This window comes from Rattus norvegicus, chromosome 19 (genome assembly GCF_021556685.1).
Source record: "Rattus norvegicus strain SHRSP/BbbUtx chromosome 19, alternate assembly SHRSP_T2T, whole genome shotgun sequence".
Taxonomy (NCBI): domain Eukaryota; kingdom Metazoa; phylum Chordata; class Mammalia; order Rodentia; family Muridae; genus Rattus; species Rattus norvegicus.
In genome coordinates, this window is record NC_141552.1 from 51,993,978 (window position 1) to 52,006,537 (window position 12,560).

Here is a 12,560-nt window from a genome sequence, read left to right on the forward strand (position 1 = left end):
GCTGGCTTACAGGTTCAGAGGTTCCGTTCATTATCATCATGGCTTGGCAGCATCCAGGCAGACACAATGCTGGAGAAGGAGCCAATGCAGTGAGAAGTCTGGCATCTTCAGGCAGCTAGAAAGATGCTCTCAAAGCCCACCCCCACAGTGATGCACTTCCTCCAGTAAGGCCACACCTACTCCACCAAGGCCACTCCTTCTTATAGCCACGCATATTCAAACCACCACAGATACTCAGTCCCATGACTCTGGGACCTAGTCCTGTGGGACACAGCTCTGAAGACAAGAGGCTCTTGGGCCCTGGGGTGGGTAAACTTTTTGCCTGTAGATTAGGGCTGAGCAAGGTAGATAGGACTATACATTGTATGGTCCCCATCCTACAGCCTGATCACCGAGAAGCAAAATTAGAGTAGGGGCTAGGAGATAGGCTCAGATACCCTGAGATCTGAGGGCATCATCACCCTGAGCGTCTACGACCCCATAGGCCCCATTGTGTGTTGTTTACAGAGGCTAGAGGATGTGGTATTCTTACTCCACAGACTTAACTCCTACACAGGAGCTGACCCAAGGCGCTGGAGCAATTTTCCCTGAATGAGTTAGCCTCTTTCTTTCCAGACTCTTCCTCCACCTTCTCATTCATCTTCTCTCCACCCTACTGAAGCGTCCACTCAGCCACCGTGGTCAGGATGATAACTCGGGTAGAAGCTGTTGTGTGTGTTCGTGCGGCCTTGGGGCCCTATCTAGGGTTCTGGCTTAGGCATTATCCAGTGGTCACTCTTGTTCCATGGCACTTTGACGATGGCTTCGGTTTACGTGCGCAAGTCGCAGGTGCTAGAAGCCAGTCTGTGCTGGTACCTGGAAATACTCGGCAAGGCAAGGGTGAGATAGCGAGTGTTGACACTGCGCGGGGAGATGCCGTAAGGTTTTCTAAAGAGGCACAAATGGAAGCTGACCCAGGTCTGGGTCTTGATTCAAAAGTACTTGGCCAACTAATCCTGAGCATGGCAGGGTGTATATCTGTCTGTTGGCGACACTGGCTTGGAGAGGACACGTTGGGTTCCGACATCTGTGACCGCGCCGAAGGCATGGGTGTAACACCTTGGCTTGCTGGTTCACTCACCCCTAGACTGACCTGTGATTTCTCCTTCTGTCTCCATTCCTTTTAGCTTTAACGTCTCCTAAACCGAACCTGATGGGTCTGCCCAGCACAACGGTACCTTCCCCCGGCCTCCCCACATCTGGATTACCAAATAAACCGTCCTCAGCCTCACTGAGCTCCCCGACCCCAGCACAAGCCACCATGGCAATGGCCCCTCAGCAACCCCCACAACCCCAGCAGCCGCAGCCACAGGTGCAGCCGCCGCCGCCGCCAGCAGCCCAGCAGATACCCACGCCACAGCTTCCCCTACCACAGCAACGGAAGGACAAAGATGGTGAGAAAGGAAAGGAGAAGGAGAAGGCACACAAAGGGAAAGGGGAACCCCCACCTGTCCCCAAGAAGGAGAAAGGAGAGGCCCCTACAGCGGCTACAGCCACCATCTCAGCCCCGCTGCCCGCCATGGAGTACACGGTGGACCCTGCTCAGCTGCAGGCCCTGCAGGCGGCCTTGACTTCAGACCCCACAGCATTGCTCACGAGCCAGTTCCTTCCTTACTTCGTACCGGGCTTTTCTCCTTATTACGCCCCCCAGATCCCTGGCGCCCTGCAGAGCGGGTACCTGCAGCCGATGTACGGCATGGAAGGCCTGTTCCCCTACAGCCCTGCCCTGTCGCAGGCCCTGATGGGGTTGTCTCCGGGCTCACTACTGCAGCAGTACCAGCAATACCAGCAGAGTCTGCAGGAGGCCATTCAGCAGCAGCAGCAGCAGCAGCAACAACAACAGCAGCAGCAACAGCGGCAACTACAGCAACAGCAGCAGCAGCAACAAAAAGTGCAGCAGCAGCAGCAACAGCAGCAGCAGCAGCAGCAGCAGCCCAAAGCAAGCCAAACCCCAGTCCCCCAGGGGCCTGCTTCCCCAGACAAAGACCCTGCCAAAGAATCCCCCAAACCAGAAGAGCAGAAAAACGTCCCCCGTGAGGTGTCCCCCCTCCTGCCGAAACCCCCCGAAGAGCCAGAAGCAGAAAGCAAAAGTGCAAGTGCGGACTCCCTCTGTGACCCCTTCATTGTTCCAAAGGTGCAGTACAAGTTGGTCTGCCGCAAGTGCCAGGCGGGCTTCGGCGACGAGGAGGCGGCGAGGAGCCACCTGAAGTCCCTCTGCTTCTTCGGCCAGTCTGTGGTGAACCTGCAAGAGATGGTGCTTCATGTCCCCACCGGCAGCGGTGGCGGTGGTGGTGGTGGCGGCAGCGGCGGCGGCGGCGGTGGCGGCTCGTACCACTGCCTGGCGTGCGAGAGCGCGCTCTGCGGGGAGGAAGCGCTGAGTCAGCATCTCGAGTCGGCCTTGCACAAACACAGAACAATCACGAGAGCAGCAAGAAACGCCAAAGAGCACCCTAGTTTATTACCTCACTCTGCCTGCTTCCCCGATCCTAGCACCGCATCTACCTCGCAGTCTGCCGCTCACTCAAACGACAGCCCCCCTCCCCCGTCGGCCGCCCCGTCCTCGTCCGCTTCCCCCCACGCCTCCAGGAAGTCTTGGCCGCCAGTGGGCTCCCGGGCTTCGGCCGCGAAGCCCCCTTCTTTTCCTCCTCTCTCCTCATCTTCAACGGTTACCTCAAGTTCATGCAGCACCTCAGGGGTTCAGCCCTCGATGCCAACAGACGACTATTCGGAGGAGTCTGACACGGATCTCAGCCAAAAGTCCGACGGACCGGCGAGCCCGGTGGAGGGTCCCAAAGACCCCAGCTGCCCCAAGGACAGTGGTCTGACCAGTGTAGGAACGGACACCTTCAGATTGTAAGCTTTGAAGATGAACAATTACAAATGAATTTAAATAAAGAAAAAAAGATTAATAACAAACCAATTTCAAAAATAGACTAACTGCAATTCCAAAGCTTCTAACCAAAAAAACAAAAAACAAACAAAAACACAAAAAACAAAAACAAAAAAAGGAAAAAAAAAAAAGAAAAAGCGTGGGTTGTTTTCCCATATACCTATCTATGCCGGTGATTTTACATTCTTGTCTTTTTTTTTTCTTTTAATATTAAAAATAAAAACAAACCCTAACCCTGTTAAATTGTGTCCTTTTAAAGGTACTATTGGTCTTGGAAACTGAAGTCCGCAGGGCCTGCCTATTGTTGGAGCTTAAACCCCTTGTATATTTGCCCCTTTTGAGAACTGCCCCACCTTGATAGCACAGAGGAGCCCGGCATGCACTGTATGGGAAAGCACTCCACCTTGTTACAGTTTTAAATTTCTTGCTATCTTAGCATTCAGATACCAATGGCTTGCTAAAAGAAAAGAAGAAATGTAATGTCTTTTTATTCTCAGGTCAATCGGTCACACTTCGTTCTGTTTTCAGAATCATTGTTTTATGTTTTTTTTTTTCTTTCGTTCCAGAAAAAGATTTTGTTTTGTTTTATTTTGTTAATTTAAAAAAAAAATGGGCAGAAAGTATTCAAGAGAAACAATGTGAACTGCTTTAGTTTTCTGGGGATTTTTAAGAATAGCTTTTCTGCTGAAGCCAATTTCAAGGGGAAAAGTTAAGCACTCCCACTTTCAGAAGAGGAAAAAAAAAACCCACACACAAAGAGTGTTGAGGACTTGTAGCTTAAAAAAAGAAGACAAGTTTTAAAAACTGACTTTCTGTATTTATGGTAGGTATGACCATTTTTGGTGTTGAGTAGATTGCTTCATGGGAGACGAGCTGAAGCAGTATGGTAGACTGAAACCCTTTGTACATTAGCTTTTGTGTGGTCCAGCGACAGCTCCTCATTTGATGTTGTCTTGTTCATCCTTAGTGGATAGATTGCAGTCTGTTACTTCACCCCAGCTTCTCTTCCCTTTGTCCCTTAATTCAACTTTGTCTCTCTTCCCCCCAATTTCCATCCTCTAATTTCCCACTTAAAGTGGTCCCCTTCATTTCTTGAAGGGTGGCTGCAGAATTATTTTATAAACCTAAAGAAAGGATTTCAGAGGATTCTAGGGATTGTCAGGATTCTCACAGATTATTTTTGTTGGGGAGTTGAGACTTTTGAAAGACATTTAATTCTAGTTACCTGAGATAGCCCTGAGCATTTATTTTTTATTTATCCTTCGTTTTCTTTGTGCCTGCCTCCCTCCCTCTCTCTCTCTCTCTCTCTCTCTCTCTCTCTCTCTCTCTCTCTCTCTCTCTCTCTCCTTGGTCTGTGAACACTTCAAGTATTCTTTTCTTGAACTAAAACATTTGTTTCAGTTTGTGTAATTGGGGCTGTGTGCTTTTTCTTTCTAAGACGTTTTTGGCTATTAATTTGGTTTTGATTTTATTTTATTTTATTTTGTTTGTGTCTTTTCTTTCCTCTCTCAGAAAAAAAAAAAAAAGAAATTTCATGCTTTAAAAAAAAAATCCAAAGACATACCCTTTCACTGCTGATGCAGGAAAAAGGGGAAAGGGTTCTAGTTACTTGAGAATTTGTTTCTGATTTAAACAAACAAGACTTAGTTTAATAAAAGAAAGAGTAACACAAAACAGTTCCCAGGTTCTTACGTGCTTCTTCTGCAAGCAGAGAGGCAGTTGTTAATGACAATTCCAGATACCAAAAGACACATTTTTTTTTTTTTTTACTTCAAAGTTTTGTCTTTCTGTTAGGCAGTCTGAGCGGCGAGTGATCCAGAGTGCAGCCAACAAGACAGATAGCAATGTCCGGAAAACAGAAAAGGAAGCGTGTGCACGAGGCACGTGCTTGTGTTAATGTTCGAAGTCCTGTGACAACACACTTCAACACACACCCCCTGGTCATCTTTAAAAAAGTCTGAACTTTGAAAGGAGAACTTCGTGCTGCTAAAACCTAAGTTTCGAAGACAAATAGATGCTTTGTTGCCTCACTTTCATAGCCAAACACCAACAGATACAATCTCCCTTGCCCCCAAGGTGTGAAGTCCTCCTCCTCTTCCCTCCCTCTCTTCCTTATGTTTCAAAGGGAACTTTGAAGACTGTGAATCCAGGTTCCGTTGGCCACCTTCTGGGCTTCTCCCCCAGTGCTGAAGCCATTCATCGACTTTGCAAAAGACTGGAGCATTCCAAGATATGAAATTTTTTTTCATTTTTCTTTTGTTTTTTTTTTTTTCTTTTTTTAGCCGGGACTATTTTTATGAATTTGTTTTTAGTTGAAGAGTAGGTCCTGAACTGTTGTACATATTTCTAACTAGGCTGATGCACAGTGCAAATTCCTTTTTAATTTTTTAAAAGTAGAAATACTAAAAGAATACCATCTTAACTATTCATATCAGTATCCAGTTGTAGCATAAGGTGTCAAAACAAGTACACAGAACACTTACTGTTTTAAATACCTATTTCCTTTTAACAAGAATTCTTGTATTTCTCCCTGTGTTTTGAGATGAACACTTTTAAATTTTAAAGTTGTACAGCTTTTTTGTTTTCCATTATTTTATCTTGTTTGTAACTCTATGAAATATATATATATATATTTTTTGCCATTTAACTGTTGTATGTTACTGTGTCTGTATCTATAGAAGAAAAATGTTTGTTTTGGGTTCTCTGTGTGATACCAATTAACAATTTAACACTAGCTTTACCTGTCAAATTCTGCTAGGTCTTCTCTGAAAACTGTCGTTTAAAATGATATCGCTTGGTAATAGTGCAAATTCTACCCTCCCTGCCCCCCAACCTCAAGTTTCTTTGTAACTGCCAGCCCTTCCCCAATGGTTTTGTTCTATTTTGAGCTACAATCATCCTCCCTCTGTGAGGCAGTGACTGTCAGTGTTTCACTGTGCCATGCCTTGACCTGTGAGTGTGTTTTGGCAACAATACGGTAAGGTTGGGTAGAATGGCCAAGCATGCTTCTACCCGTCAGTATTCCTCAAAGGAGGTGTGGGATTGGTTCAACCCGGAAGTGGGTTCACGAACGCATTCCTCTGTAGCCGCACCACCAACCCACCTACATGTTCATCAAAGAAGAAACTCTCAGCACTAACCCAGAAATAGCGAAGCAGTCAGTGATGGTGAAAACCAGAAGGCAGACAAGTGGCTGTGATCGGTAGCAGTTCACAAGGCATTGGTTAACTACAGTGCTCAGTTGTGTAGACAGATCTCACCCGGGGAGTTTACTCCTGCCTGCTGTCGGAGTGAGTCGTTGAGTGGACCATCTCAACTCACCTTTAAAACTAGTTCGTGACTTCTATTGGCACTTCTTCTTCTTCTTTTTTTTTTCTTCCTTTTTTTAAGTTATTGGGCGAATTTTGCCCCCTTAGTTCCTTCATGATGTGGCTCGGTGCCAGACACTATTAGACACACAGCACCAAGATACCTGTCAGAATTGGAGTTATTTCATGCGTCCTTTATCCCTCCCTAAAGAAACTTAAGGAACACACACACACTCACACTCATTCACACACTTAATGCATCTAGGAAGTTTTGTTTTTAATTAAAAGCTATTTAAAAAGATGAATGTGGCCAAAGTTTTACACAATTGAAAGGAAAGTAAAACGGGCGGCACGTGTTGAAACCTGAGTTTATCAGGCATGGCAGGAAGTTGCAGGAGAGAGGCAGTGACCCAAGCCAGTGCACTTGATGTTCATGGACATATATTTTTTTTTAAATAATAAATTAAAGTAAAACATTTTAAATAGAAGCATAAAACTGAGTTGGTTGGTTGGCGCTGAGGTACTGCCCACTGTGAAACAAAGCTTTGACTAGTTTTTTGTTTTGTTTACTTTCTTTGGGGGGGGAGGGGGGCAAGTTTGGGTAGGAAAGAAAGCATAAATGAACGTGACCCTGAGGTAAAGAGGTATATGAACAGCCTTTGCAATGTACAAAAAAAAAAAACAAAAACAAAAACAAAAAAAACAACAACATAAAAAAACAAAAAAACAAACAAAAACAAAAAAAAAAAACAAAAACAAAAAAAATAGAGCAAGTGAAACCAAAAATGATGTTCTTGGTGTTTTTCTATAATGTAGTCTTGTTAGCTTTTTTGTTACTGTAACAATGCTGATCTCGAACTGTACCAAAATACATGGAGACTAACCGAACCGCAAGGGACTCTCAAACTGAAAAAGAAATTTGTCACAAAAACTTTGTTGTCATAGTTAAGTTGATTGTAGATGGTAATTGAATATACTCCTTTGAAAATATTTCATCAAGTATGTTTCCTGCTCATTGTGATACATTAAAAAAAAATATGAGCAAAAGACCTTGTCTGTTACCAGATTTCTGCGCATGTATGGGAGCATACGTGAAAGAGATGCCCAGGGCCGGGGAAGTGTAAATTCCATCTATCTCTTAAGGCTGTGTGTGCCAAAGTTATGTATCCAAAGGGGAATGGGGAGGTGCACAAGGCCACAAGTGCTCTTTGGTGTCTTTATACTGGTGTGTGTTTGGGCCAGAAGACTAGCCCAGAGTAAGCCTGATGCCTCAGAGAGCCCCAGTGGTTGTTACTTCAAACATTCCCATGGAAATCTGAGATTCCAGCTGCAAACCTGAAGCGAAGACATTTTGCTGGTGGTCAGGAGAGAGGTAGGTTCTGAAGTGGCACTGAATCTGGTGTTTATGACAGAAGGAAGGGAATTAGGTGACCAAATAGCTTACTCGTCCTAGTAAAGGGCTTGTCTCAGCTTCTAGTAAGAGGATTTGTAGCAGTGATACCCAAATATAGGCTATCCCTCCATGCAAGGGATCAAGACATGACAGAAGCCCCCGTGGAAGCCTTCCGCTTTACAGTAGAATGCTTGAGATTCATTAATGAGGATCATATCCATGAGAGAGCCCAAAGGCCTTTAATTCATCTCTAATTTATTAGCCATGGCTAATAAATAATTTAGAGAAATCTAGCAGCTGAATTTGGGTGCTAATGCAAACTGGCTATGTCATTGCAGGGCTGCAGAATCAGCCCGTGGCCAGCAGGGACCTTTTCTTGCAGGGTGTTAAGCTAAGGAGCTCTCTTCTGTTGCCTCAGACAGCTGCTGTCTTCTCCCCCCCCCCCCCCCCCGCCCCAACCTTGCTTCATGCAGCAACATTCGAGAGGCAGCAGGGACCCTATTAACTCAAAATCTCAGTCTGCCACTTCACAAGCAGTGCTTGGACGCAGAGAAGAAAGCTGCATCTATGGCCAGGGCTCAAAGCTCTGTGACAAACACTGTCACTGTCCCTGATGAAATCCAGCTCTGTCCCCAGGCACTGGACTTTTCGGGGTTGCTGAAGAAAGCAGATGGTTGCACAGCTGTGTCACTCCTGTCTCCTCGACCCGTGAGAACCACGGAGTACGATAAAAGTCGCTAAGAGCCAAGGCCATCCCTGCTGTCCAATGCTACAGCTGGGGAGGTTGGGTTGTTTGAGATGAACTCTGTTCTGCATAGACTGCAAATTCTTTCTGCAGGTAAAACTTTACTCAGAAAATTGGGAGCGCTGGATTAGAAACCATAAAAGCCAGAAGTGTTCAGTCTTCTCCCCTCTCTCTCTCTCCCCCTTCCCCTCCCTCTCTCTCTGGAAAGCTCCCACCCCATCCCTAAAGGCATAGCTTCAGGATCAAGCTCACGTGGATATTAATTTCCTTGGGAGTAGTAGCCTCCCCCACCCCACAGAAAATGAGGAGTGGCAATGTCTTAAACTGAGCAGTATGTGTTGGTTTATTGGCTGTTTCTAATTTGCTTTAAAAAAAAAAACTGTCTGGTACCCACTGCAGAGTACAACTCTCACTCTGAGCAAGTTTAGAATTCAGGTGACACAAGTCAAGCTGATGAAGTTTGTGACCGTTACTCTGCAGCCTTAACTCAAGACAAACATGCTTCTTGAACCTGTGCATGCACAGAAACTAGTGCTCTCGGGTCTGTGGAAGCAGAGGCCAAGTTCCATTGCTCTCTGCTTCATGATGTGTGTGTGTGTGTGTGTGTGTGTGTGTGTGTGAGAGAGAGAGAGAGAGAGAGAGAGAGAGAGAGAGAGAGAGAGAGAGAGAGAGAGAGAGAGAAGATTTTCTTTTAATTCTTTAAACTATAACCATGCCTAGTTGGATTTCTGAGAAGGAGGTCTCACTCTATTGTCCTGACTTGTCTGGAACTTACTATTCAGACCTGGCTGGCCTTGCTGCCCTTGGACTCAGAGATCTGCATGCCTCTGCCTCCTGGGTGCTGGGATTAAAGCAGCATGTTTTAAAGATGTTTAGCCAGCAACGTTGGTTTCCTCTGAATGTTTTAGAGTTTTTCATTACAGGTAAACAAAAATAAATTTGGGGTTAACCCTTCCTGACCACGGCTGTTTAACCTAACTCTTGAGTCCTATGTTAATCTGAGAATGAAAGCTTTCTGATGAACCATGCTACTCTTGGGTCATGACCCTTTGGCCCGAGAAGCATCGGAGTGTGAGCCCTGCTTTGGCAGCCTCTCTCAGGCTCTCCTACCTCAACCTTCCTGCTCTTCCCCCTCTCAGTCAGCTCCTGTCCCTCCGTACCTCACTGCTTTCTGTTGCCTTCTTATTTCTATGGCATTGAAAAAGTATCGTGTAAAATTACAACCTTTGGGTTTTTTGGATGTAGAGATTGAACATTTAAGCCACCAGACTACAAAGCCATTCTCAAATTACACACTTTGCTTATTCCTCACATGACCTATGAACTAGACAAAGTGGGTGACATTTATGCCAGAATTCAGGATAGGTAAGGAGTAAGGGCCAACTGTGTGTCAATCTTTGGTGTGATCCCCCTCCACCCAAAACACTAGGGAAGGGTGGGTAGAGCATGAGTTCAAGTGAGGTCCTTTGGGTCAAATTCTGGCTTTGCCATATTGACCATAATTGAGTTGTTTATCCCTTCTGTATAATGGGGATAAATAAAAGTGCCTGCCTCACAGTGTCATGACAATGCTGCCTGGTATATTCCACATGCTCAACATGGGTCTGCTTCAACTGTTCAACAAATGTGGATTTGCTTCTTTCTGTGGTCCAAGTCAGGCAGTGGTTTCCTGACTCTTGCCTTTCTTCCCAGAGCGCTTGGCAACAGCAAGAGAGTAGTAGGTCCCATCAAGATGGCTCCCTATGCATAGTCCTGACTTTTTTTTTCTCCCTGCCTGTACCTATTATCAAGAGCCTCTAGAGGGTTTCTGTTCATGAAGTCTTCAATAGCAGCTTTTAGGTTTCACTGGTTACTGATCAACCTCTAATGATGACTTTGTCATGAAGGAAGGATGGCTTTGGTGTACCAGAATAGAGTTCTGTTTGCTTCATTATACCTGAAAGGGCTGAGCAGTTATTTTGAAGCGGGCCTGATGCACAAGTTCAGAGCTCTGGAATCTGAAATGAGGCTTTAAGAACGGGTAGGTAATAGGCTTGACAAAATTGGAAGAAGAACACAGGAAGGAGTGTACAAGAGCTCATGGAAACGTGCTATGATTCTAGCTAGCTGCAGGATAAACATGGGAAAGAGGACACAGAGAATAGGTCTGAACAGAGTTTCTAGGCTAGCCTTTGATCTTAACAATAACCTCTTTAGGAGCATCAATGGCTATCGATATTATATCTGTTTTTTAACAGAGACAGTGATGAACTTATAGAGATAAAGTTGTCGGCACAGGTATCAGACGGCTAGAAAAGGGTATGCAGGCTGATTTTCCCATTTCTCAGCAGATAACGATCGATCTTTGAACGTAGCTTTGTCCTCCTGCTAGGATCTGTTTTCAAGCTCTAAGCTCGAAACCGAGTAGCTATTTGGATTCAACCTAGCTTTGTTTTCTTTCAAAAATCGAAATCTGCTGCTCTCCTATGGCCTTGTGTGCAGAGGCTGACGTGATAGAATCCTTGTTTGCTCCTTAGTTCTCACTCGTGTAGAACTGCTCCACTTGCCGCTGGTCTCGTCACACCCGGGTTTCATCGTGAGGTGCCCTCAGATAGTTTCAGCCATGATTTGTTCATCTCTTAGATCTGTAGAATTTGATTTTTTAAATCAAAATTGGAAAACAATTGTCAATGTCTTTCCTCCCCGCCCCCACCCCAGGGACTCCCAGTTACTTTAGATTTAGTGCTCTGAGGTTAATGTCTACAGAGTTCAGGTTTAGCCCATCTGTTTAGCCGGTTTGGGTCTTTAGGGTTTTTGTTTGTTTGCTATGTGATTTATTTTTGAACAGTTTGTAAGTCTATATCTGCAGGTCCGCCTGTCTTTTCTCTAATCTGGAATTAATCCTAACCAGTGTATTTTTTCATCTCAGACACGAAATTCTTCATTGCTGGAAGCTTAATTTGTATTTCATTGAACTTCTGAATGCAAACATTATCAAAAACAATATTAAGATCTGTTTCCCCTAGGCATGATTGGCTTTGTATGTATTGCAGCTGAGGCCGGAGGATTATTTGAGGATGGGCTGGACTATTGTGTGAGACTCTATTTCAAAAAACAAACAAGCAAACAAACAAACAAAAAACCACCAATGCAACAGAACCAGAGTCTCTGCTTTTCTGTTACCCTCTGCTCAGTTATCTGTGTAAATCTGTCTGCGTGACCGCTCCTGTTAATACTGAGCTCTGTTCTTCTGTCTATCAGTGAGCCTCACCGATCTTTGGTTAGATGCCAGACATTGTGTATTGTCTCTCGGTGGGAGCCGGGCATTTGTGTTCTTATAAAGTCGCTTAACCTCTTCTGGGATGTGCTATGTTACTAGGATCCCTGAAGGTACATTCTGCAGAGTAGGGCCAGAGCACTTCGTAGTCTGTTGCCCACTGCTGAAGAGGGTTTCTCCCAAGAACTGCTGAACCCTGAAAACATCAGCTACAGGCACATGTCATCCTCAGGTCAGTTCTTCTCCGGGCCTCTGAGAGTTTCTTTGTGACACTCATTTGTATCCTGAGACTTTTGGCTGCTTTGTTCCCAAGATTCATCAATGGAGAGTTCTTCAGGGCTTGGCTTGGCTCTCTTAACTGTTAGGGTACAGAGACCGCCAAGAGAGGAGAACGTTATCATCACTGTGTCGTTCCTTCAGGGACCATATCCTTTCTCATGTGATACCCAGGGCTCAGAATGCCATTTTTCATATATTTTCTTGTGTAACCTTAGTCTTTTTGATGGATCTGTATTCTTCTATCTCAGCTGGAAGCACAAGTCAAATCGATTGTTTAAATTATATGTTAGAAGTCCTATGAGCCTTTCGGAGTGCTGTCAACACTTGTGAAGTTTCCAATCAGCACAGGAACCTGATCCCAGTAGGTTTCTATGGATGAGGTATGGTCTAATTGGCCTTGTACGACTGAAACTGACTCATCCACGTGCTTACAATGGTCAGAAGTGGAAAAACTAGGTAAATGGATTATTACTATTCCAGGCTCCTTTCTGCCTTGCCACAACGCTGCAGGGAGGGAGCGACACCATTTCTTGGGGTCGAAAGCCTGGGAGCAGCCTATGGAAGGCTGTGGAACAACAGTTTGAGCTCTTCTCTTCAACTACAGGAATTTTCTCTATTCATGAATCTGTTTGAGCCTGTTCATTGAAATT

At 45.1% G+C, this 12,560-nt stretch overlaps 1 protein-coding gene across 4 annotated transcripts in view; it reads left to right on the plus strand.

The window, feature by feature from the left end:
• Zfhx3 (zinc finger homeobox 3) overlaps nt 1–7,284 on the plus strand; it is a 255,000-nt gene extending 247,716 nt beyond the window's left edge. For all 4 annotated transcript variants that reach the window (XM_087594610.1, XM_087594612.1, XM_087594611.1 and 1 more), the window contains 1 exon segment: nt 1,167–7,284. In XM_087594610.1, the coding sequence (XP_087450736.1) occupies nt 1,167–2,896 (1,730 nt within the window). In that variant the 3' untranslated portion in view covers nt 2,897–7,284.
• The last annotated feature ends 5,276 nt before the right edge of the window (nt 7,285–12,560 follow it).